Genomic DNA, 27,126 nt, shown 5'->3' on the forward strand with positions numbered 1-27,126 from the left:
ACATTATGCTTTTTGAGTTTTAGTTCATTCCTCATCAAACAAATCATCCAATATATATACTTATTGTATAAACCTATTGTATAAAATAGCTATATTTGCAAGGAGGATTTAAAAATTGCATGTAATACTAATTTTGTATCCTTAACAGCATTCTTAAATCTTCCAATCTGATTTTAGATATGCCTAATTTAGAAGTGCTTTCAAAGTGGAGCACTCCTCAGGCAGATTTTTCTATAGCCTTTTACTTCCTTGTGCATCTAATGATGCATTTCCATTTCCTTTACCCTTTACTGCACTTATATTTCCCAAATAAATTAGGATTTGATTACTCTTTTAAACAGAATAGTGAATGATACAATCAACATTCACAATTAAGTGCATTTTTCCTATCCACTGCTTTGCTTTATGTTGGTCTGCACTTACCCATCACTTCAATCAACATACCATGTAAAAATAGAAGAGTGTAATCTACTAACATAGCAAACAATCAATGGGAGGATAATAAAGCATATCAGACAGTACTGTGTTGTTCATAAGCAGCTCATAACAATGAATTTCTATCATTATCTGTCAACAAGGACCATTTATATGTTTGCATTTAAAAAGACTCGGCCAACAATTCTGTTTTTGCGGAATAACTGAAATCCGCAAATACAGTGGTTTCATTTCCCTTTTCGAATTGAACAGTTAACACGTGAATCGTAGTAAAAAAAAAAACGCCTGTCACTGGAGGGTTTTAAGAAGAGATTGGACAGTCACTTTTCTGAAATGGTCTCCTGCTTGAGGGGGTTGGACTACTACAAGACCTCCAAGTCCCTTCTAACTCTGTTATTCTGGTAATTAATCAGTGGAACGGCTTGCCACAAGAGGTTCTGGGCGCTCCAAACACTGGAGGCTCTTAAGAAGAAATTGGACAATCATTTTGTCCGGAATGGTACAAGGTCTCCTACTTGAGCAAGGTGCTGGACTAGAAGACCTCCAAGGTTCCTTCCAATTTTGTTATTCTATTAATAATTGATAAACGACTTGGGTTCACCCAACACCCAATGCTTGCATCCAATGCGTCTTGTGGCTTGAGTATCCATGCGAACAAAGCTATATTCTTACACCTCCGGGGGCCCGGCCCGTGCAAGGAGACGCACGTAAAGACCCCGGCTCACACTCTCCCCCCCCCCGCTCAAAAAATGCAAAAGCAACACCTCCCACCAACCCTCCCGCCCAGCCTACCGATCCTTCTGCTCCCCCAGCTGATCCTCTTTCCTTCCTTCCTCCCGACTCCGCCCTCAAAAAGGCCTCGCCCCACCTGACTGGCCAAAGCCAGGAATGAGCGCGGTTGCGCGCGCACGCGCCGCGCATGGCATTCCTCGGCCTCCCCGTGGTCGGCGCGTGCGCGTAGCCGTCTGCCCCAGCTCCTGCTTGCAAAAGTAGGGTAAAGCGGGTAAGTGAGATGCGGTATGTGTTGGATCGGATGAGAGGGGGGGGGGAGTGTTTAGATTAGCGAGGGGTGCCGGGTGACCTTTTACCGTTAAGGATGGGGCTCGTGCCTGGATTTCTGTTTTTTTTTTTTCTCCTAAGGGGTGTCGCTCAGCGGGGAGCTCTGATGGGGCCCGTCCATTGCTTTTGGGTGCAAAGTCAGGCTTGCAGATTCGGGGGTGGGGAGGGGGGGGAGAGGAATTTCCTCTTGATAATAGCTGGGAAGAAACGAGTGGGTAGCTGGGCAGAGCCCGTAAAAGGGGTGAGTGGGTGACAGAAATATCTATACACAGTAATTCAAACTCTCGCTTTTTATTTATTTATTTATTGTGTTGCTATTTATTGGCATCTGTGGAACTGGGGAGAGAGAGGTATTCAGGGAATGTCTAAAAAAAAGTCTGTGCTGTAAGGAGAGGGGAGGAGGAGGAGGAGAATGGGGGGGGGAGGAGAGGTCGAAGCTGTCAAGAATCCCGAGAATGCCTTGAGAGAATAATAAATATTAAGTTTTTGGTGCGGGGGGGAGGGGAAGGGAAGAGTTTATGACGAGCAGCGATATATTCCTGAACTTGTTGTTTCATTTTCTTCCTTGCCTTCTCTTGTTGCAGTTTCACCTCAGGTTTTTTTCCCCTTCTCCCTGCTCAAGCCAATCCACACAGATGAGATGATATACAGATAAGGAGAAGGGAGGAAAGGAAAGTTTAATGCTAGGGCTTTCTGTTTTGAGATTTCTTTTCGATTTCATACATGACGTTTGTAAGGAAAGTGAAGAAGCTTCTTGGATGACAAGCGAAATGTCTTCAAAGAAAAACCAGAAAGTCCAGTTGCCTCGAGAAAGCAATTTTGGGACAGCCCTGACCTGGAATGACTGGGAATCTCTATAGAAATTTAATGCTAGGAAGCACAGGATTCATTTAGATGGCCTTCAGTTCAGTACATTGGAAACTGGGTGTTGGGGAGGGGGAGACCTCTTACCACTTTGCGAGCTGCTTCTAGTTATTGGCCTAGATATGAAATAATAACCCTATACAAGAAGTTTTTTTCTTTAGGCAGCTGTAATGAACATACTATATGCATAGAAACAGTCGTAAAAGCTTACCTTAAAGAGTGTTGCTGTTTTAAAATGTTTGAATATTCGCCTTTTTAATGCAGCAACTCTGTTTCAACAAGTTTAGGATCCTATTTTATTTTAATAAAATATCTCTTAGCTTTGGAAGTGTTTAGAACTTTTGCTTTGGAAGTGTTTATTCATAACTCTTGGTATGTGGCAATTGATGTTATTGGTGGCATAAGATAATTTGGTTTTCTGATAGCTGATTTTCCAGTTAGATGACTGTAAACTTACTAAAATGAATGAATGTGCCTGTGTATGTATATTCTATATTTACTTTATCCTTACTCCATTAATATATTTACACCTGAACTTACCAAATTCTATCGTATGTATACTAAATTCAATATGTGTGCCTTTAAGATCTCGTTTGCATTCTTTCTCTTTTGTCTGTGCAGATGTCACAGTTCATTGCACTGGCTTAACACCCTTGGTCTTTAATACAGCCTAATTCTTAAAGGAAAAAAAGGATTGGTCAATATGATAGTGCAAGTGCATTTTCAAGGCTTGTTTTAATGGTGTCAAGGGATATTTGCATGGTTAACTCTGCCTCTCCTAATATCAGGTGCTCACAAAAGACAAATTTGGTGGGGAAGAGGAAGTAGAGTTGAGGGTCGTATCTTCCACTGAACCTTGCAGTTTGAATCTCTTCTCTGGCAGTACCTGTTAAATGTGAGTGAAACTAACATTTGGTAGCCTAATACATTCTTTTGCATCAAATGGAAGGATGTTTGTATTACTGTGAAGGAAATAAGATACGAATGTGCAAAATAAGGATCTAAGGCCAGTATATCTTCATATGAACAGAGCTTTAATAAAAGATGGAAGAGGGTGCTGAAATCAGTGCTTGATTATTTTTTTATATTACCAGTAGTTCCTTCATCACCACCTCCTAAACTGTTTATCCAGTTCAGGAAAGTATTTTTCTCTCAGTAAGATATCTTCAAGCTAAGCTTCATATTGAAGGGAAGAAGTCAAAGACATTTTTGATAAATGGCTGAAGTCAGTTCTAATAATAGATGGCAGAGTGAGCTTTATTTTATTAAATGTATTTATCAAATTTCTCTGCTGCTCATTTCTATAGAATATAGAAATATAACTAAAATTAATTTAATTCTCCTTATGAAAGTTTTACTATAAGTCATTCTAAGATTATTAAAGCTTTTCTCCTTTTATTTCTAGTCCTTCCACTATGTGGCTATAGTGAAATAGTTTAGTAGAATACTTTGAACATACAACTTCCTTATGTTCAATAAATGAGATCCTTGACAAATCAATTACCGTATTTTTCAGCGTATAAGACAGATAAAGATTTTGAAGAGGCAAATTTAAAAAAAAAGTTTTTGCACTCTGCAAACCTCCCAAAAACGGCCCATTTTTCACAAAAAGGGGCATGTTTGTTTTGTCAAAAAAGGGCATGCATAGCCTTTAGGAGGCTTATAGAGTGCTCCTGGGGGCTGGAGGGGGGGGCAAAATTGATCAGAAACGGCCTGTTTTTCGCTCATTTCTGCCCTCCCCAGCCCCTAGGAGCACTCTGAAAGCCTCCTAAAGGCTATGCACGGCCATTTTAGTGAAGAGGGTGGGGTTTTGGGAGGCCAAAAATGTTCAGTGTATAAGACGAACCCAGATTTTCATCTTTTTTTGAGGGAAAAAGGTGTGTCTGTACCATATTCTGAAAAATATGGTACTTAGAGTTCTGCGGTAGCTCCATTGTCTTTTTTCCATTTAGTGTAAGTGCTTTGCTAATATTTGGAAGGGCATGAAAAGAGGCTATTTTTTTTAGAATTTTGTGACAAAATTGCAGAGAATGGACATTTTGGGGGAAAAAAACCTGAATATTTAATTTGTAACTCTCCTTGCACTATAAAATGTTTTGCAAAATGTATTATATATAATTTGGATTGCTTATATAGGTACTTTTTGCTCTATCATTATGCTATTGATATTTTATTTGAGTTACTTTTTAATAGTAATATTAAAAATTATAAAAGAAAAATAGAAAAATAATACTACATAGTAAAGAAAAAGAAAAGAAATATTTAAAAAATGACTTCTCCATTATAACAAATATATTCAATTTTGATAACTTATCGTCTTCTCATTAAATGCAATGATCTTTTCTTCCCATATCTAAGCTCTTGCTTATAAACAAATCCTTCAAACATTGTCATTTCAGTCCTAGAAATAACATATCCATTTTAACTTTGAATAAACGAACCACCTTAATATTGCTTCTTTTTATTTCTAACAATCTTAATTTTTAGTCCCTTCAAATAATGTTCTAGAACTTGATTTCTTTTTATTTTTTCTTTGTCTTTTCTCACAATATTCTTTAAAGGATTAACTTGTTTGTATCTCCAATATAGAAAAATTATCCAGATCCCTCTCTCGGTTTATTTCTACATCCCTTTTAATTATTAAGACATGAGTTTCTTTTGCATGTCAAGTGTAGCATCTGCAATTCTAATAGCTTGTCACTTTTAAATCCACTTTCAGATCTGTCTCATTCTTGTATGGTAAAAATTGTTCATTTCCATAACATCTTATCTATCGAGGGAGATAGTGGTATTATCCACTACGTCCATTGTTGAAAAATAAATATTTTTCTCCTTTCTGTAATAGTACAATTTAAATATTCTTTAATTGTAATCTTTAGTTCCTTCCATATAATGTCCAACCTTTAAAGTTCCATCTTATCATGTTCTTAAGAATTCAAAACAAAATTATTTTACCACAAGAAATTCTTATAATTAATTCCAATATCTCATTTTAAATCCATCTGGGCACTTATTCTATTGACCCAAATCAATGTTCTAATCACCACTTTGCTCCCCTCAAATAATTTTTCAGTCCTTAAATGTATGTTTACAATCTCTTTGGCTAAGAGTTGAAGAAAACGTATGTGGTGTTTTCAGACCTGTCCGTTTAATGGTTCCTAAAAGCTGAAAAGCAATAAACAAGCAATTTCTGAAAGTGCTTAGGAAGTAGAAAGAAGGAAGTTTGATCAAGTTGTTGATTGGTTTAACCATTTAATAATGTCTGACTCTTGGCGACTTTATAGGCAACTGCATGCTACCCCGTTACTAACTTATCAACTGCAATGACTCACTTCACAACTGTGGCAAGAACGGTCATAAAATGGGGCAAAACTCCCTTAACAAATGTCTCATTTAACAATGGAAAATTTGGGCTCAACTGTGGTCATAAGTCAAGGACTACCTGTACTTGGCGACCAACAGAGAAGAGATGAAAGAGAGATATTGGGTCAGGGAAGTTGAAGAAGAGGCAATGCCTTACCTTACACAGGCTATACTATAATCATTAAAATAAAGAATTTTTATAGATCAATTTATAACAAAAAATATAATTTGTATAATACAGCTTCTGGGGTAGAAATGGTGAACTGAACTAAAATGGAGCCAACAACCATGGTGGAATGAAGAACCCTTTGTAATTCCTCTCTGGAGAAGGAGATGATTCCACATCACCCACAAGTGTTCCAGATAGTTGCTCCTCATGAAGACACCAAGGCAGCAGTGTCCATCAGGTTTACAATTCTGAGAGGCAATGGAATAGTAATCTTGCTCAAACTAATGATGTTGGGAATGCTTAATGGAACAAGAAGGGACAAACAACAAACACGCTGAGCTGCAGCTCAGTGCAAAGTTTCCACCCCAGGAAGCCCCGCCAGTGTGCAAAACTATCGCTCAGCAATGTGGCACAAAGCTGCCACCCCAGGACGCCCCAGTCGCTCCAGATCAACACCTCTTTTGTGCCCTGACCTCCAAAACACCTGCCACCCTGCACTCTGGCGCACAGCTCAGTTGATTTTTGCTCCTGCTGTATGTCAAGGCATACATTCCCTGATCCTTCACAAGTGGCTGCTGGCTACACGAGGCCCCCTTCTTCAGATGTGAAAACACGGTGTGTGACATGAGGAAGACTCATTAGAAATGGGAACAAGAATATAGTGAAGGCCAGCTAGGGCAGCAGAGATTGCAGAGTGCAGGGGGCCAAAAAGGTATAGATGGGAGATAGGCATAGAGGGTAGTTGAAGCACTCCTGAACTAATAAGTGCTGGTGGGCTGCCAAGCACCCAGATTTTAATCACCTGACTAGAATGCTGCAATAACTCCAGGGATAAGTTGTGTGCCCCTTCATTCAGTGCTGCCCTAACTTCAAACATATTACTTTAAAGAGAACATTACATTTCTAGGTAAAAGCAGTGGATGGAAATCAAAGCTCAGGATACACATTTTGCTACATGACATTATGTCTGAATTAGCAGTTTTAATATTAGTTTCTTGTTCTATGATACTTTCTTTGTATTCTTTCCATGGAGTTCAACAATGACTTTTCTCTGCATAAAGATGTAGTTGTTCACCCCTTCATTTCTTTTATTTTTAACTGCTCTGCTTCTAAATACAGAAAGCTGTGAGGGCATTCTTTTTTCATATTTTATATATCATTAAAACTATCAGGGTATGTTCTAATCGTCCTTGATTTTTCCCACCCCTATGTTTGTGCGAAAGCAATCCTATAAAAAACAAAGCTTTTCCTCCTGAATTTTATTGAGTTCATATTCTTTGGGTAAGCATGTTTTCGGGTAAGAATATTTGAAGACAATTTAGTAAGATCTTTGCAAGTAAAACATTTTTTCCACTTAAAAAAATAAAATGCTTTCCCCCCCAAGTTTCACAGGTATGTTAAATCTATACCAACTTAACATCATCTTTATCTTTAGGTTTTTTATTGTTTCTCTTCAAAAGTCAAAATTTTATTATAAATGAGTCATACCATTTTTCATTGTTTTTCTGCTGTGTTAATTCCTGGAAAAGGTGTAAGTTATAATGAAATATCAATGAAATAACAGTTGCTGGAATTGGCTATGTCTAGTTTAATGAAAAGAAGGACTAGGGGAGACATGATAGCAGTGTTCCAATATCTCAGGAGTTGCTACAAAGAAGAGGGAGTCAAACTATTCTCCAAAGCACTTGAGGGCAGGAAGCAATGGGTGGAAACTAATCAAGGAGAGAAGCAACTTAGAACTAAGGAGAAATTTCCTGACAGAACAATTAATCAGTGGAACAGCTTTCCTCCAGAAGTTGTGAATGCTCCAACACTAGAAGTTTTAAAGAAGATATTATTGGATAACCATTTGTCTGAAATGGTATAGGGCATGGGTGTCAAACTTTCCGCATCATATTGGTATCTCATATTGTATTGCAACTTTTTTGCTTTCACCTGCTCATGACAACAGTGGATAACTTGCAACTGTTGAAATATAAAAAACCAGAAGCAAAGACCAGGCAATGGTTAAGAGATTTGAATTTGTGCCAAAGCTATAGAGAGTGCCAGAGCGATTAAATGTTTAGTGAAATGTTTTTGTGGAATACTAGATGTCTTCCTTTTGCATAGAGGTTCTATAGTGGGATAGTAACTACTTTTTGTAATGAGTTTCAAGTTCTTTAAATGTGAGTGATTGGATTCAGAGAGGTAATAAGGAGAATTCTGTTTACAGAAAGCTGCTTCTGGTGGAGGGAACTTTGCCAGTATTTTATGCTTTCTGCAGCCTTCAGGTCCCCAAAGACCCTGGAGCCAAAATATGCAGCTGTGGGTCACTATGAAAATTATCTCTGTTGAACCTTTGTCTAAGTCCATTCCTGATGTTGAAAAAGCCTAAAATCTTCATGGCTAAGAGCCTTTTTTTCCTGTATAGTTACCATTTGCTAGACAGTTTAAGTATATACTGTACATATGGAGAAGGATTGCTGTTTGCTTATTTCTTGCTTATGGATTATCCATAATTACCTGATTTATTTCAAAAAGAGCAGACTGTTGTCTCAAATAATAGGAACATCCTAAAAATGCTTCCTTCTTGTGAGTTAGAGAACTTTGGGATCAGAGAAAGTCTCTGCTGTTGAAGGGAAGGTAAAAGAAAGAAAACAGGAATCTGTCCACAGAATCTTTGATATTGCCAGAATACTGGATTTGGTATGCCTTGTGTCTAATCCAAATTGATGTTTATCAAAAGAAACTTGAGAGAGAGGGAGGGGAGGGGGCGGAGGAAGAGAGGGAGATTTCTGTTGATTGAAGGAAAAAGTAAAATGTCTTTCAGATTAAACTTGATCCCCAGTGAACTCCCTGTACATTTTCATGTTGTTTTCTTGGCAGTAATATAGAAATAGTTTGCCATTGTTGTCTTGATGTTTTATTGACTTCTCCATGGTTCCAGGATTTCCTGGTGATTTCCCACACAGATGCTAACCAACTCCAGCTCTGGTTGAGATCAGAATTGAACAGGGGCTTGCCACCTGCTCTAGGAGACCTATGATATACACACACACACACACACACACACACACACACACACACACACACACATTTAACATCTATACTTAACAGTCATTCTAAAATAAATTGAAGATCCAATTCTGTGAATTTTATTGTCCCTGATTCCTAGGAAATTTGCCAAAAATATTGAAATGAATTGCATCTTTAAATCCAGTGTGACAGCCATTTTCAGATACTTCTGCAATTTTCATTAACCTACTAAAGTTATCTGGATATTGGGAACTTTACTTCTTAAATATGCTTGAGATCGAGCAGTGTGTTAATGAAAGTCCTATTTATTCAGGGTTTTATATTCTATTAATTTAGGATGGACCTGTAGATAATAAAACATGCTATCTTCAGCCTATGTTAGACTGAGTTTGGTCAACCAAAGAAGCTTGCTTAATGATTAAGAATGCAGTGCCTATTGTCTATTCAGATACAAGTTCTTGTAATTATTCATAGGTGAATTGATTGATTTACATTTATTGAAATTTTTCTGGTATCCATTATTCAAAGGGCCTCAGAACAAATTGATAAATTAGTTAAATTAATCCTAATTAAACAGATAGAAGCAGTACTAAGGAATAGTGTGTATTTTTAATACCTTAGAGTGGATTAATCAAGTGCTTTGTAGCAGAATGTAATGGTTGTGGAAACAGTCTGTATTTTTTCATGATTACCCATGTAAACAGTTAAATAAATAATTAAATTTTCTTGCTAGTTTTATTTATTCATTTTTCATTTGTAAAATTTATTGGCCAGCCATCTTACCACAGGATATATCTGTGCACTCACAATCTTAAAAAGATAAAAATAATACAAAACTTAAAAGACATAAATAAAATGCTGTATAGATCCAAATACTGCCATACAATCATTCACACATTTTAGTGAGGTCTCAATTAAATAGTAATATTAACTGACACTATATATTTCTGGATGTTCTCCATTCCTGGACATTTCCCAGTCATATTCATCAATGATTTTAATGGCATACAGATAAATATTGGAATGGCACAGCTCATAGTGAATGTATTAATATATCCTACAGATTTTTGCAGTAAAATATAGAATCTTAATTCTGTAGTGGGGAAGAATCAGATCAGCTAACCATGTGAGTCAAATATTTAATGGATATTGTAAGCAAAATCTGATTAAATTGAAGTGGGGTATAATCCAATAAAAAATAACTAGTTTATAGATGTGTTTGTTAGTCTCAGAGTTTGAATTTAGGGTTAAATTAATAAATTGTAAATATATGGATTCTAAATATATGCTTCAACACAGAAACTAAAATAAACCATAAGAAGAGAAATGAAAGAGAGACCTACAGTAGTTGTATCTTTGGATCTGTGCCATGATTAATTATGTGTTATGATGAGACTAAATAAAAATATGTATTGTGGAAGGAAGAAAATAAGTTATATTCCTACGTTTGATGAAAACCAACAGAAGCATAGTAGTCTTGGATAGAACATAACATAAGAGGACATTGTACAATGACCTTCCTTAACCTGAATGTTTTAAGATGCTGAGTTTTGAAAATATATTCAGAAAGAAAACTATGCTGGAAAGGTCTGGAATAGAAGAAATTGTAGTGAAGCAATTGTTAAAAAAGAAGCAATCCTTATATGCCTGTCATTCTTGCTATTGTTTACTCCAGAAATTTGTATAAGTCAAGTACTTACTCAGTATGGTCAATGAAAATTAGTAAAAGGTTAAAACATTTTACTTCAGAAGATGAATTTGATAGAATATTTCAGAAAGAACTGGTAAGATAAATTGGTGTATGCAAGTGTGCGTATGTACAGCCTTACTAATAACTATTTCCATTATTTCAAGATTCAAAATGTCAAAGAGGTTTACAGCTTTGAAATGCTTGCCACAGAACACAAAACTTTTTTACAAGGAAATCGATCTATCTTTTAAATGTTTGAATTCAATTGACTCAGTTTGTCTTTTATGTCTTTAAAAGTGGAATATATATATATATATATATATATATATATATATATATATATATATATATATATATATATATATATATATATATATATATATATATATATATATATATATATATATATATATATATATATAGAAAAAACATGGTTATTACAGATGATAGACAAAATGATCTTTTTGTAACTAAAAAGTAAACTAAGTAATGTAAAAGTAAAGACTATACATAGCAAAGTCAGTGTGACAAGTTAATGTGAGCTTTGAGTTCTTGGGAAAAAAGTGAATATATTATTAGTTACGTTCAATCTATTTATTCAAAACAAGGTTGGAAATAATTGCATTAATGACATGTTTATATTATCCTGTTTCTTTTATCTAGGATTTTAGTCCGATCCTTGATGAAAATGGCAGCCAACAATGCAGTTTTGAATAGACTGGAGCAGAAGGGCGCTGAAGCAGATCAAATTATTGAATACCTTAAGCAGCAAGTTGCTCTTCTGAAAGAAAAAGCCAGTAAGGCATAACATTAAAATAGATTATTTATTATCCATTCTAAATCAGTTAGTAAAACCTATTTCAGGTAACAGCTTTCCCATAAAAGACTAGAATAACACATACTTTCCCACTTTTTTAAAATTCAGAAGACAAGTTACCTGTTGTTAAAAGCTGTCAAGGGGTATATTTAGCAGCACTCTTTTAAAGAAACTGCTATAGTTATGGCTAATAGGTACCGGAATTAAAACTAAAAACAGTAAGAAGGGAAATTATGGTTTTATAGTCAATAGAATCATAGAGTTGAAAGGATGATTTATGTTATTCAGTCCCATTCATTTAGTGGAGAAATCCAAATTATAGCATCCTAAACAGATAGTTGTCTAACCTCCGCTTGACTGCATGAAATGGTGAATTCATAGACTTTGTCTTGAACTGACTTTGCTGCTATGAATTCTTTTTTAACATCCAATCACAATCTGCTTTCCTGTAGCTTAACATCCATTCTTCTATCCTGTAGCTTACATCCATTCTTGTATTCTGAAACAAGAAAGAAGAGGTCTTTACTTTCTATATGACACATTTAGTGATCTTTAAATAATGCTATTGTCAACTTCTAAAGCGTTGCCATGACTATTATCAGGCTGGCATGGAAGGGGAAATTCCATGCATGCCTTCGGACGGAGTCGGATCTCATGTCTACAGCCTAGTTGGAGAATATGAGTTATGACGCAGGACAGAAGGGAGGAGATACAGGGGTAAAGTTCAAACGCAATTAAGTGAAAGCAGTTTTGGCTCCACAGGAGTCCATGCCAGAATGTTGATCCTAATAAATGATTGGATTTCTTTTGAACTTTGTCTCGAGGCTCGTAAATTAATTAGGTCATCTTCTGGGAACTTTACAGGTATCATATTTATACCTCACTTATTTTTTCCTCAAGGCTAAACACACTCAACTTTTTCAATCTGTCTGAATAGACTGATAGCATCTTTGCCTCTTTGTTGCCTTTCCCGAAGTTGTTCCAATTTCTGTGAATAATGCTTAAACGTGTTGTGTAGGAAATATTGAGTTAGATTAATGCAGAATTAAGTGGAATGACTTAATCAGAAATTATCTTTCTCTTGATGCAGTCTTAAATTACATTTGACTTTTTTGCAGCCACATCTTTGTCCTGGTTCCAACTTAGCTCTTTACACTGCTTTAACAAGGATTTAAAAACAAAAAAAACACCTATTACCACTAAACCAGATATCCCTGGTAATGATCCCTGGTAATGATGCATTTGATTTTATGTCCCTAAGAAAAGAACTGCCTTCTAGTCCACAATTAGAATTAGTTTTCTAATAAGCATGCTGTTGTTTTGTTAGTTGATACGAATTATTACATATCTAAGGGAGGCCTAGAGCTTCCAGGTTCCTGGTTTCTAGGCCAGCACCTTAACTATTACAGCAAACATCTATAATAATTGTATCATCTTAAGGAAGTTATTGTATCTAATCAAACATGTGGCAAGGTTAGCCAATTACTTGTTCTTGACAAATGTATTACATTGTTTTCAATAACATAGGATCTGTTTTAAAATCTTAAAAGTCTACATTTAAAATGTAGACTGATTGGTTTGAAGTTTGCTGACTTTCTTTTATTTACGATGGGGCAATATTCACTCTTTTCCAATCTGACACCTCATCAGTTTCTTAGTTTTTTCCTAAGGATTTGGTTAGTTTCTTTAGTATCCTAGAATCTTCACCTGATCCTCAAGACTGAAACACATTCAGACCAAATAAATGTTCTGTAATCATGTATCTATTTAATTCAAATTTCAATCCTGTTCCTTCTGATTAACTTTTTGTTAAACCGGTCTGAACTGTTTGAAAATCTGTGCTTTGTCCAGGTTACCGGTCAATATTTTCCTATCTTTATTGAGCAGTTGGGGTATGTATGTATGTATGTATGTATGTATGTATGTATGTATGTGTGTGTGTGTGTATATATATATACATACATACATACATACATACACATACACACACACACACACATATATATATGTGTGTGTGTATATACGCACGCACGCACATGTGTGTGGGTATAATCTTTTTCACTAACATTCTTCAGTAACCTCAACTTATTCTGAGTTTTCCTGTCACCATTTGTGCACTGTTTCCTTGAGACTTGGCCCGTTTTCTATTTATTTTTTTATTTTCTCTAACTTGATGGAATGTTAGAAATAAATTATATAAAGGGACTGTCAACAGATAACTCTCTGAATATTGAACATTTAGCTAGGCAAGGGAAGAGAAGAGCCAACCAGAGACTGCTGAGAAAAATATTTCCCCCCTTCCTTCAACACCCTACTGTTTTCCTATGGAAAGGCTTTTGGGCAGCAGCTTGGAAATATTGTGGTTTTCGAATCTGAGCTGCCCCCCTCCACTTCTGGATATGCAACCTCAGAATGGAGATGAGCAGTCCATTCTGTGCTTCCCAGTGTATACACATGCATGCAACCCAGGGAAGAACAGTAATATACACATATATAGATACTGAAACTACGAATTTGGTTAAATAGAAATAAATACAAACAATTTTCTATGGCCATTGCTAAAAAAGCATTTGGGGGAAAATCTGCACCCTTTTCTTTTTTCATTTGCAAGCCCACACTTAGGATTTTTGTTTATATTTTGAATTTGCTTTTTCTGCTATTCTCCTTTTTTTTTTCATTGCAGTTTACAGTTCCTGAAGAAGGAAATTTACTTTTTCATCTCCATTGTTAGGATCTCCCATTTATCTGATTTTTAAAAAAGTTACATCAAGATACATGTCTGACTACTCTGAATTTTTTGTAAAATAAAACCAAAATTGCATGTTCAACAATATTATGGTTGCCATAATGGAGATTTTTTTGTATTCTATTGTTCAGGATTTTAAGCTTTGTATTTAATGCATGTATACTAAAGCTTTGTCCTTTTTATGATCTAAGAGATTGTATGGCCTAGAGTCAATAAACAAGGTTTCTACTTACAAATATGAAATGAAACTTTTCATCAGTTTTCACATAGTTATGAGATAATATCTCCAGAATCTGTCATCTTTTTTCCACTCCTGGTTTCTTGTTATAGAACATTTAAACAATTAAGTGTTTAGCTATGCATTCCATTGGAATAGGCATATAACATGGTTCCAGCTTGTATTCCCACCAGAACCAAAGTACAACAGTTCATTTCTTAGAATATATGCCAAGGAAAAGAGGGAAGAAGTGTGAATTGAATAAGGAGTCCCTTTTGTATATGTTATGGCTTTAATTGGAAAACACAGCGTTCAGGGGGTATTACTGCAGGGTTTTAATAACAACACCGGGTGGTAAAATATCTCTCTTAATATTTAGAAAAGCTGGAGTGAGTGCTGATATAGGCATTCCATAGGATTTCTCTATGGACACCTGTTCCTTGTTCCACAATCTTTAATGGAAATCACATGGAACTTTGTGATTGCTTGTTGATGCATTTTCCATTATCGTTACTTTTTCTTATGTCTGTTTGTTTTTATATCATGACACTATTTTCAAATCAGATATTTGAGCACTCATAATAGATTCATAAATGATTCTGAGAACTTTCATACTTGTAAATGTATCCAGTGTAACTCTGTATTTTTAATATAAATGTTTAATCCAAGTACATAAGATACAAGTAATTAGGAGATTTCTCCATTTTCTTGAAGTTTTCAAAACAAGTGTTCTGTTACCCGTATATAGCTCCTAGCAATGAAACTCAACCCTTTTTTTTTAACAATTCAGCAGTGATTCTAATGAGAGTTCTGCTTCTTATAGTCTTGCAGGCGTCTCTGAGGGAAGAGAAGAAACTACGTGTTGAAAATGCTAAACTTAAGAAAGAAATTGAAGTGCTAAAACAGGAATTGATCCAAGCAGAAATTCGAAATGGAGGTAAAAATATTGTGTTGTTTTATGCAAGGATACCTCATTTATAGGGAGGACTATTTTTTGTAGGGTCCAGTATTTAAAAAAAAAACATTAAAAAGAGCATTGAAGGGCGGCAGAATTGCATTTCTTTTGCTTAATGTGATCTGAATGAGAAGTAAAAAATCAGGAGGAAAGAGAAAGATACTTGCTACCGTGTTTTCTATGCTTCTTTGCAAAAGAGATTTTGGTGACGGTTAAGAAATAGCCTGCATTATAGTATCTCAGACAGAAGTTATATTGGCAAACTTGAACTATTTGAATGTTTTGTTTGTTTTTAAAGACCAAGTTGATACAACTTTACTTGCAGAGAAGGGTTGAAAATGATGAAAAAGGCTATGGTCAGGTCTGATCTTTTTCGTACAATACAGTAGACATCCATAAACATATGCAGTTTATAACTTCTATCCGTTGGTTCTTTTTAATGTATGGTTATATCTCAACTATATTATTAATTCACTGTAATCAAACCCTCTAAGAATATCTGGATTAAAATATCCACATGAACATCAGTGATTTCACATTTTAGCTTGTCTTGCTTTTGATTATGATCTTTGCAATTTTCGTTACCATTAATTATCATGATATGAAAAAAACCCAGAAGGCTTAAAATGTAATGCATAAGTATGTGCTTGGAAACAGAAGAAAATATTTTTTTTTCATTTAACAATGTACTTTTATTCCAACAGATTTCACAAAATAAAGTTTAAATATCAGAATCTAGATGTTAATGAACTGGAGTGAATATTTTGTGTTTAACTCTAGTGAAACAAGTATCTGTGCCACCTAGTGACTTGGCTTCTGCAGTTTCATTTTCCAAGGATCTCTCTCAAACATCGTCTGCTGCCGAAGCTCTAACTGATCCTAAGCAACAAGTCAAGGGACCCAGTGAAGAAAAGAAGAAGAAAGACAAAACAGAAAAAAAAGGTAATAAGTTATTAGAGACTTCGGCAGGCTCATTTTCTAACTCAACTCTAGCCGTTAATACCCTTTGCTTTTCTCTCAGGCTTGTAACTATCCTTTCCTCATTCTATAAATGGAAATTGGACTTTGTTTTGTCAGTTTGAAGATTTTTCATGCTTTTTGTTTACAACTATGCTTTGGAATTGTAGGGATTACTGGATAAACAGGAACAATGATTTATTTTTGATGCCATGTTTATTGTTAGAGTAAATAATAACGATGTTTTTTTGCAACTATGCTTTATATTACAGTTGTTGATGTAATTGCAATGTTTTTGGTTTTGATGTCATGAAAGTGTTCTTAATACTTTACATAAGGGAGTTTTTGTAATGAAAAAAGAAAAAAAAAGGTAATTTTGTGAAGTGAATTGCATCAGGATTTATTAATTTGGTTTCCTTCCTTTTTGTAGGAGAAAAGAAAGAAAAAAAGCAGTCAGCTGCAAACGATGATTCAAAGCCTTTAGATGTTTCTCGGCTTGATCTTCGTATTGGTTGTATTATGACGGCAAAGAAACACCCAGATGCTGATAGTCTTTATATTGAGGAAGTTGATGTTGGAGAAGCAAATCTAAGAACTGTTGTCAGCGGTTTGGTGAAACATGTTCCTTTAGAAGAGGTATAAATGAAATATCTCTGATGTCTTATTTGAGGCATTAGCAACTTTTTTATTTATTATTGTTCATCATTTATGTAAAACTATTTATAGTATGTTCCAGTTAAATTCTTAAATGGCAAAATCTTGAGATCTTGAAGTTGAGGCTTAGTGGTTTACTTAGTGAAACTTTTGATATCTTTTTAATAGTTTCCTTATCTCAAAAAAAAATCTACTAGTTTGAAGATTCAAGTAGTCCTCTGAGATCTATGCAGCATACCCTACCATTAGTTCCCTTCTCTTGTTTCTAGATATTTGTAGTTGAAGCTTAGTCTGGTGATCAGTTGTAATCATTGAACATTGGTAAGGCCGGTAGGCAAGATTTTGCATTTCTTCCTCAGTAACAAAAGTCATCTTCATCTTGTCCGGTTTATACTTTTAGAAACGTTCCAAAATCCACATTGTTCAATTACAGTTGGAAAAGTTTTGTATTTCTATGCCAGAAGTAAAGAAAACTAACAGGGATCTTAACTTTTATTGTTCATGTAATGTCTATTGTATCTGAATTTCAGTTATGCAGTCAGAACCCACCTTATAATGTGCTGAGCAAATTATTCTTAATATTCATGGATCAGAAGAACGTATTTTCCATAGCATTCTGCTAATATTTGTTTTACTTATTATTCTAATTTATCACAGGTTTCTGTTGTGATCATTATCTAATGTGAAACATGCTTTAACTAATACCAAGCACAACATTACTTTATGGTGCAGCATAGCTTGGCTTTTCTTATATAGTGAAGAATCTGCAACCTAAATCCAATATGGTCATTTTAGAATATTGTTTCTTGTTAAAAAGCATGTGATCTAAATCATTCTGCATTTGTATTGGTCAAAATGTTCAAGTGAAAAAAAGACAAAAATAGAAACCTGGATATAAAGGAATATTAGAAAATGAATTAAAAATGAAAATTAGTCAAAAGAATATATACATAGTGTACATTCATATACACAAACATACATACACACACACACACACACACACATTTTCCCCCAGCTACAAGGTTTCTCTTCCAGTATTGTACCACATTGATTCTTGCTGCTATTACCATATATCATAATGAACTATCTTATATTTTTCACTTATATTTTCTCAGATAATATGTAATAAAATATTTGTGTTTTAATTCAAATATTATTTACAGTATTTTTTGGAATTTTTGGCATATTTCCATCCATTACTTTTGATTTTTTTGCATAACCATGTATGGTGAAAAGTTCTTTCTTTGTTATGCATTTTCCAACATTTATTGTTACAAGATTTATACGTCTTGACAATTGTTGAGAGACTTATAAATAAGCTATAGATTTTGTATCAATTTTTCCTCAAATTGTAGCTTGATGCAAATTTTATTAATTTTTTTCATATGTCTTCTCAATGAGACATTGTTGTGATTTTGTTGCATTCTCTAGCTGATGGCACAGGAGGGTCCAGGAATGGGTGTTCAATCATTATTTGCCCAAGAGACTGAGTCAGAATTTAAGCCACGTGAAAATACGGATGCAAAAGCACTTGTAACCAAACAACATGCTGTATGTAATGGATGAATTTTTTTTAATGTTGTCTTTTATGCTTAAAAATAAAAAAAACATGTGGAAAAAAAAAGAATTTAAGCCATGTCTCCAGCTTCCCCTGCTGATATCCAATTCCGACACAGTCTTGCCCAAAAAGAGATGTAATTTTTTTTTTACTGTGAGTAAAAATTGGTTTCTTCCTTAGAATAGTTTGATTTCCAAAAAAAATTCTTCATTTCTTTTGATTATCTTAATGTCACTATCGGATAGAAGGTATTTGAACTTGGCTCACAAGTTCTTTCCCACCTGCTTGTGTTTCCCACCTGCATTTGTATGGGCTAGATCCTGCTGGAGGTTCCCAGGTTCCTCGCAGGCAAGCAACAGGCTGTGCCAGCCATCGGAGTCCATTGCAGCTCCGTTCGGCTTGAATCTGATTACTGGCTCGTGGGGTTGTCCTGTGTTGCCGCTGGCTCTCAGGGGCTGCAGCGGGTGGACATTGAGGCTGCTGGTGTGAGGAGCGCGGGTGTCATGCCGCCGTTCCCGCATAGCTGCAGACAGTCCGGAATGATAGGAGGGTGCGATCGGCGCTGGCTAAGACTTGCGGAGGGCTGCGCGGCTGACGATGCTCTCGGGGCCATTTGCTCACCGGCACCGTTTGTTTTCCCGGAAGCTTCTTCCTCATGAGTATGGGGCCCTGGGGGCAGCCATTTCTGGGAGAGCTTCTTGGGCGGCAGCCATCTTGGGAAGGTCCTCATGGCGGTGACTATTTTGTTAGTGACCATGAGGCGGCGGCCATTTTGTTTGAACCTCCGGTGGGTCACCTGGTCAGCAGCCATTTTGTTTTCTCCTTTTCTCTGCCACAAGGCACATTGTGACTGCCGGCTCCGGTGAGGACAGTCGCAGATTGCTGGGCCTAGTCATGACATTGGTGAATTTGAGGACTTGCCTGATAACATTCAATCTCTTATTCATCGAGCCATTGCACATGGCGTAGCCCTCCAGGGTCGCCCCTCTGACCAGGCGGAATTGGATATCAGCAGGGGAAGCTGGAAGACTGGCTTAAATTCTGACTCAGTCTCTTGGGCAAATAAGGATTGAACAACCCATTCCTGGACCATCCTGCGCCACGCTGAGAAGAACGTTCAGGTAGAACCAACGTTCCTTTTGATCAGAATCCCCATGTACTAAAATTTAATTTCCTTGGACAAAACTGTTGATTATATTGTCCCTGGTGGAGTCAGTTGTCTTGTTTACTTTGTGCTCGTCTTCCCTAGAGGTCGCCTCAGCAGGTGGCAGTACCTTGCTTGGGCTGGGAGGCTCAGCAGAGTTGGGTCTCCATTTATGAATAGAGACTATCTAGAAATTGTATGTTGGGAAATTGAAAACAAGCCCTAAAAGAAGTCAATGGCAAAATGTTTCCATAGCAATTCCAAAAAACCTATATGTCCAAATGAAGTCACCAGGTGTCACATCAAAGGGAACTTTTCTTTTTCCTCCTTCAAACCTGGGTTGGAACAGAAGCCTGTAGAGTTTAAATGAATGTCTTGGAAGGCAGATTATATGTGCAACCATTTCAATTTAATTTGTTCCAAACATTTGTTCTATCCTGACATTTGGGATTTGTAAATATGCATACCATATTATATCCTGAGTGGTAAACCACCTGACATATTTGTTATATTTTCCTTAATTAGTTTAAAATTCTTAATTTAACAATTAAAAGTTGACTTTTGATCACTAAGAATGAAAATCAAATAAAATACTGCTTCAACCATCATCCAGCACATCAGGACAGAATGCTAAAGTTTTTATTGCTTCTTATTGCATTAGTATGCTAGACGACCATTAACTTTTAATTAGATATTTCTTGATTGTATTGTTGTATTAGTGAAAGAAAGAAAAAAAATATTTGTCTATTTTGTTCCATGTTCTATGCATTAATCTTTTCGTACTACTTCATTTAGTAGAAACCCGAAAAGGCCTCCTTAAATTCCACTTTTTTTCTTTTAACTTCTATATAGATGCAAAACCGGATGGCCGTATTTCTCTGCAACCTAAAACCAGTAAAAATGAGAGGAGTGGTGTCCCAAGGCATGCTGATGTGTGCTAGCACACCAGAAAAGGTGGAAATTATAATTCCTCCTAACGGAGTTGTTCCTGGAGAAAAAATTACATTTGAAGGTTTTTCAGGTAAGCAGAAATGTCTTGAAGATTGAACAGAAATTGATGATAATTTTTTTATATGAATTATGAAAACATTTATAATGTGGTTTTAAATGTTACATATCTGCTCTAATTTAAACAAAAATGAAAATCAGATTTTAGGAATGACTGTTCACTAATAGGTAATGCTATTAAGGAGGCAGAGAAAGAGAGAAGTAATACAGAGTACCTGTTGTGTACCAAATTATTATGCATGTCTTAAAGAAAAATGTTTTAAGGAGTATGTTTTTTGCCAGCTATCTATCTAAAGTCGCAGACAAGTTCATATCTTGTGTTTCATGAGGTTAGTATTGAATAATGTTGTTCCTTTGCTGCCCTCTTTTATCTACTTAGTAAAGGTGTATGTTTAATTTTTGTGTTCTGGACCTTCTGCAATCCAATATGTAAATTATGGATCATGTATAAAATCCCTCACTCTTCAAAGGGAGAGTAGAATACATTTCTAATGATGATAAAACTAGTAAAAATGTTTTCAATAATAAGAAATTTGCTCTAATAACTTTTTTAAAATAATTGCTTCTCTAATAGATACAGGTATTCCTAGATTTACAGTAATTCATTTGTGACTGCTCGAAGTTACAATGGCACAGAAAAAAAGGGACTGATATCAATTTTTCACACTTATGACCGCTGCAGCATTTCCATGGTCACCTTTTGTCACCTGTCAAGCGAAGTCAATGGGGAAAGCTAGGTTCACTTAACAACTGTGATGTGAACATGCTACCAATTTAAGAACTGCAGTGATTCACTTAACAACTCTGGGAAGAAAGTTTGTAAAATGGGTCAAAACTCACTTAACAAATGTCTTGCTTAGCAACAGAAATTTTGGGCTTAATTGTGGTTGTAAATTGAGGACTACCTGTACAGTATAGGCAAACATGGGAAATTTTGATATTATTCTAGATTAAATAAAAATTCTTTGATGCAGAATCAACCAAAAAGGAGAATACATGTGTCAAAACCACTTTGGAATTATCTATGAGATATTATATGTGTTATTTTTCAGTATGATATGAAACGAAAAGTGGAAAAATAATACATGTCCTCTGATAAGATTAGATTTTTTTTTAGTTTTAAAATATGAGAAAGTTTGTAACTATAACTTATTCCAGAATTAATTTTAGGGAAAGCCATGTTCTCTTAGTTACAAAAGTGGAATTGGGGGTGGGGGCACTAAAATCCAGACTTAATATTATAAAAGTAGGTTTTCTTATTTTCTTACATGATAAAATATAAGAAGCCTGCACATTGTATACTTGATAATTGGTGCAATTCCATCAAAGCCATTACTGGTTATTATATAGAATTGTAACTTGGAGGAAGTCATAATTCTATAAAAGGAAGAATGAAAATATACAGCTGGACAAGAGTGCTAACAGAATTTTATTAAGACGTAGTCTCTTGAGACAGTTCTGCAAGTTTCTTAACCAAAAAGTGGTAGCGGTAACTTTGAAACTGAGCTTGAGAGAAAAGTATAGGAGGGTAAGCCATGTTTGGTTGTAATTAGCTGGGATTCCATAAAAATGCAAAGTTATATTAAGACAGATTTAAAAATCCGGCGGGGTAGGTAACCTCAGAATCTGGACCAATAGATTTCACAGCCACGAAACTTACTTTTCCTATCACGTATAATATGGAGCAGTGGAAAAAAAGAGTTGCTTAAAGGTATGATAGTATCCCTCAAAACATGTACGTGTGTTTGTGTGTGTTTGTATGTTGTTGTTTCTTTGACCTCAAACTTTTGTGCTGACAGTTTATGTTCTTGCAGTGAATTTTCATACTTATATTTATTTAAATGTTAGTAATGTCTGTAGGGGAATAATTTCGTGCATCTTGTAGACTGGTATGTTTCAAGTAAGATAATACAGTTTGCTAGTATGTAGCTAGAATATTTATTCTCCTAGACCAGGGGTGTTAAACTCAAGGCTGGATCCAGCCCTCGGGGTGCTTAGATCTGATCCATGGGGCTGCCCTGGAAACAGTGAGAGACTGGCCTCTGGTGCCTTTGCATTGAAAATGGAGCTCAGGAGGGCTGCCCATTAGCTTTGTTTTCATTGGAAAGGGTTGCAGAAAGCCGTTGCAGCCAAAAACAGAGCTCAGGAGCCCATTTTCGCTGGCAAAGCACTTGGGCCACCACATGCACCCATGACACGAGTGACGTCAAGCTGGCCCTGTCTGCCTTGGCCACAGATCCCTCCCCCCCTCAAGGTCAAACACAAGCTGATGCAGCCCTCAATGAAATCAAGTTTTACACCCCTGTCCTAGACAATCAAACCACCATCTCCAAAAGGCATTGCAGCAATTGTTAATTAACTCACTGGTAACTCCACTTGAAGACGGTTTTCTATGATGTTTTGGGCCTCCCCACACTGTGCAGTACTGTGCGCACACAAATAGATTTGCCATAATCACCAAATTATGAAATTATGCTTGTTCAGATTCTAGAAACTTTCATCACATTTTCAGGAGGTTATAGAAAATGTCATACTACTTGCATATGATTGTTCCTTTTTTCTGCTTTTCTTCAACAAAACATTCTCTTTAAATAAAACATTGGGAGCTGCTGCTGGTTAGTGAATTTCCTTTTACAGATGATTATGGCCCAGTTGCAATTGGATATGTTTTTATAGTGGTTTTAGTCTGATGGATTGTTGTTTCCTTTTTTGTTAGATTTTATTGCCATTTTGATTTATAAAGTGTCTTTTAAGAGTCCGATTTATAAGTCCGGTTTTTCATAAACAGACAGGAAGCAGGGGGAAATGCTGTATCCCTCCTTCTGTTGCCACAAACTTAGCAAACTGCATTACATACATGATTGAGAGGCTGCCATGACAAATTAACTGTGTTATGAGAGATACAGAATTTGTGAATGGGATTCCTCCTTGATGGGAAATCTGAAATAACTGTGGATTTTTAATAGTTTCAAATGAAGGATTTATAACTTACCTCTGATACATTTGGTCTTTGGAGACTATATATCTTAGCTGCAAAATAAGAGACTGCTCTCTAAAGCACCAAAGAAAAATAAATGCTCACAAATCTGGTAGCTATGAAATAAAGGCATCCCTATTTTTTAACAAGCTTCAACATACTAAAGATTGGAAAATAGCATTATATTTGGTCATTTTTCTAATTTCTCCACCTTATTGTATAATATATCTTACAATGATGACAGAGTAGTGGTTTGCTTAGCAGTATAATAAACTTATATTTAAATAAAAACCTATTGTTGCTGCATTTATATCACCGGAAATACTTTGTTTAGACTTGTCTTTCTGATAAGAGGCTGAAGGAAGATGGTCCCATATTGGGTGGGACATTGCTGTTTACTTACTAATGATTCTTTAGTCAGAGCAGCACTATAGATGGATGTTTATTAATAACAGTATTTTGAATGCTACACTTAGAAAATATGATTTCTATCCCCAAGAATTGTCTCCATTTTTTCTTATAGATGTCTTTCAAGAAAGACAGTCTCTCTTGAAGAAGACTTGTCTCTTGAAAAGAAAAGGATGAGAAGGGGGGTTTTTATGGAGCATACACCATGGTGTTCTGGTAATGTTTAAAAGTGGTGCCTGTGCTAATCTAATACAAGCTCGCCACAGATCCCAGGAGAGTTTGCCTGGGTATTCCAAAGCAAGTTTTAATAGAACCCAGAAGGTTGTTCTGTAATAAAAGCCAGATTTTAATTTATTCTTGAAAACTAAATTCAGTTTTGTAATGTTTGCATTTTAAAGACTTGTCTGCTCTTTTCATTTGATATATTTTCTTCTGCATAAAGAGGCTTTTATTTTATTTGAAAAGTTTTACCGTGAGGAGATGTCATTTTAATTGCCATTTAATTACTTATTTTTTCCCTCTAAAAGATAACCTGTTGGTCTGAGAAAGTAATTATTTATGGCTTATGCACTGAAACTTCTCATTTGTTCCCAGGTCACAAAGAAACATGAAAAGTTGATTTCAAACCACCAGATAGTATAGTAGAAACCATTTTAATCCAAAATTCATGGCCATATGGCTATTTCTGTGTCCAGCTTCCTCTCTGACCTTTAAAATGCGCCATTTTAAAATTTCTAATGAGACATCAGAGTAGATCAGTACAAAGATGCACTAGTGTTTAATAGATAACCAAGATAAAAGTGAGATTTCTTTCAGTTCACTGGTAACAGTTTTGGTGGGCAGATAATATGCTCATGTATAAACATCTGTCATTACTTGATTTTTCTTTCTCAAAAAACTATTTGTTAATCTGAATACCAATCTGTCAGGTGTGAAGAACCAGACCCACATATGTAGAGTACAAATTAGAGCTACTTTATTGCTCAACTCCTATTTCATAGGAATCTTCCCACAGCGGCAGGTTGCCTGTGGGGAACATTAGATAAAGTCCAACAGCATTCAATGGGGAGTCAGACTTTGCCCTCTTGTGCTTACATTACAACTCCAGACTACTTCTGAAGAATTTGACCGCTCTTCCCATCCAGAATGGTTGTTATCCAACATAATTTTTATCTTTTACATGTGCTAAATTGTTTAAATCTGGGTTCCAGGAAAATATTGGGCTTGGAATTTATATAAAAAACCAATATTCTTCCTGTATTGCAGCATACCTGTTCCTGCCTTTTAAAATAGCTTCAGTAACTATTGTTTCTAAACGAAATAATGGCTAGAAAGGTCTTTGATTGAGAAGTTGGCTAAAGTTACCAGTGACTGCTAATAGTCAGAAACAGTGCCTAATGCAGCATTACTTTGAAGACTAGTACTTGCTAGCAAGTACTGATAGGAAGAACCTATTAATATTTACTTGTAACTTCAGGATTTTTTATAGATATTTGTTTGGTCACTTGTAGGAACAGAATAGGCCAGGTAGATCTTTGAGCGAGTTTTCCTTTGATAGCCACCTGTTCTTGCAAACAAGAATAGGAAGTCACTAGCATTTCTCTGTCTGTTAACCTATATATCATCTAGTACATGACAGATGACTAAATTGGCTCTTGTTCTAATGGGATATGAATAAAATTCAAATGTGTAGAATGTCTGGATTTAGTTCCAATAATATGTACCTAACACAAGGGCTTTCAGATGGTAGAAGAAATCCTTGTTTTAGAAGATATACTCATGGTAAGTTTACTGATTGCTGTGTGAGTCCCGTACTAAGGAATAAAGCATTACTGCTACTCTGCACATTCCTGATGGGAAGCAGAACACCTAGCTCACTTAAATGGTTTTCATAATCTTACTCTTGGGCATTGTATTATTCTACTGTTGTGCTGTAACCTCAGGATTATTTACAAAAAAAATATGGTATAACTCTTATTATCCCATAACTAGGTTACATGTGGAAGGCTGCATTATTTTATTTTTAATCAGTTTGAACATACTTGAGTGATTTTTTTTTGAAAGGTGAGATAAAACAAACCCAAAATAATGTATCTTATATTGTAGATACTATTTGAAGATGATATTAAATTAGTTTGCCAGACCTAAGTAGGGTTGATTATTAATTTTCATAGATACTTTCATTGCTGCCGGCTGGAATTTTAAATCAGTTCTAAACCATTCTTTTATATATTGGCTAGAAGCCAAGTCAGTTTTAATTGTGGTTAATAATCTACAGGTATATTGTAACAATTAGTCATAGAGAGGAAGGATGAGGACAGGAAGTTCACAATGTTTTGACTTTTTTTCAATTCATATTATTAGTTTAAGTTTAATTTTTCTCAACTAAGGTTTCACAAGAGATTGGGATGGATGGATGAACAGATATCTTTTTAAAACTTTGTCCATTGCACAGTCCTTTGTTCACTGCACAGTCCTGGCACTACCAGGCCGTGGCCTATTTCCAACTAGGCTGCACAATTAAATTATGCTGTGCACACATGCGTCTGCGCATCAGCCCTGCGTGCACATGCGCATTGGCCTGCCTATCATGGTGACCTGGTTCCCCTCTCCCCCCGCCGGATTACCAAGCCACAAAAGTTGGGAACCGCTAATGTAAATCGATTCCTTTATGTTGTGAAAGAATATGAGTTCAAATTCTTTGTTTCACTTTTTTATCTTCCTTTTTCCTTTTTTAAAAAGGTGAACCTGAGAAAGAACTTAATCCCAAGAAGAAAATATGGGAGCAGATCCAACCTGATCTTCAGACTAATGACCAGTGTATTGCTACATACAAAGGAGTGCCGTTTGAAGTGAAAGGGAAAGGTGTGTGCAGGGCTCCTTCAATGGCCAACAGTGGAATCAAATAAATGAAAGCAAGCTTGGAAAAGTTGGAGATAATTTTGAAGGGAAAAATATGAACATAAATAAATATTGCCTCACTGAAAACCATGTCTCACTCATTTTATTACAACCTTACAGATGACCTTGTCTCACCTTAAAAACTTAGTAATATCAGACCTGGTTAGTATTTGAGTACAAGATACTTAG

General features: G+C 35.7%; 2 protein-coding genes across 4 annotated transcripts in view; one reads left to right on the forward strand and one right to left on the reverse strand.

Annotated features, from left to right (window-relative positions):
• Positions 1 to 1,313, reverse strand: part of TBCK (TBC1 domain containing kinase) — a 106,358-nt gene extending 105,045 nt beyond the window's left edge. The window contains exon 1 of the mRNA XM_081959935.1: positions 1,227 to 1,313. The gene's annotated coding sequence lies outside the window, so the exon portion shown is untranslated. The remainder of the gene's footprint in view (positions 1 to 1,226) is intronic.
• On the forward strand, positions 1,302 to 27,024 carry AIMP1 (aminoacyl tRNA synthetase complex interacting multifunctional protein 1). Of its 3 annotated transcripts, XM_081959940.1 has the most exons (8): positions 1,308 to 1,438; positions 3,147 to 3,253; positions 11,259 to 11,392; positions 15,199 to 15,312; positions 16,111 to 16,272; positions 16,718 to 16,923; positions 20,496 to 20,664; positions 26,779 to 27,024. In XM_081959940.1, coding segments are annotated over exons 2-8 (954 nt in total). In that variant the 5' UTR covers positions 1,308 to 1,438; positions 3,147 to 3,251; the 3' UTR covers positions 26,946 to 27,024. The 3 variants fall into 3 exon arrangements, with proteins under 3 accessions (XP_081816068.1, XP_081816066.1, XP_081816067.1); XM_081959942.1 differs by lacking the exon at positions 3,147 to 3,253 and having other exon boundaries at positions 1,302 to 1,438; XM_081959941.1 differs by lacking the exon at positions 1,308 to 1,438 and having other exon boundaries at positions 2,174 to 3,253.
• The last annotated feature ends 102 nt before the right edge of the window (positions 27,025 to 27,126 follow it).

Source organism: Natrix helvetica (assembly GCF_964273705.1).
Source record: "Natrix helvetica genome assembly, chromosome: 7".
Taxonomy (NCBI): Eukaryota; Metazoa; Chordata; class Lepidosauria; order Squamata; family Natricidae; genus Natrix; species Natrix helvetica.

Bases quoted from the DNA above. Each gene is read 5' to 3' on its own strand.
- AIMP1 (XM_081959940.1), top strand. The intron at 11,393-15,198 runs GTAAGGCATAAC...TGCTTCTTATAG, and splicing joins TCTTCTGAAAGAAAAAGCCA to TCTTGCAGGCGTCTCTGAGG. The intron at 16,924-20,495 runs GTATAAATGAAA...ACTTCTATATAG, and splicing joins AACATGTTCCTTTAGAAGAG to ATGCAAAACCGGATGGCCGT.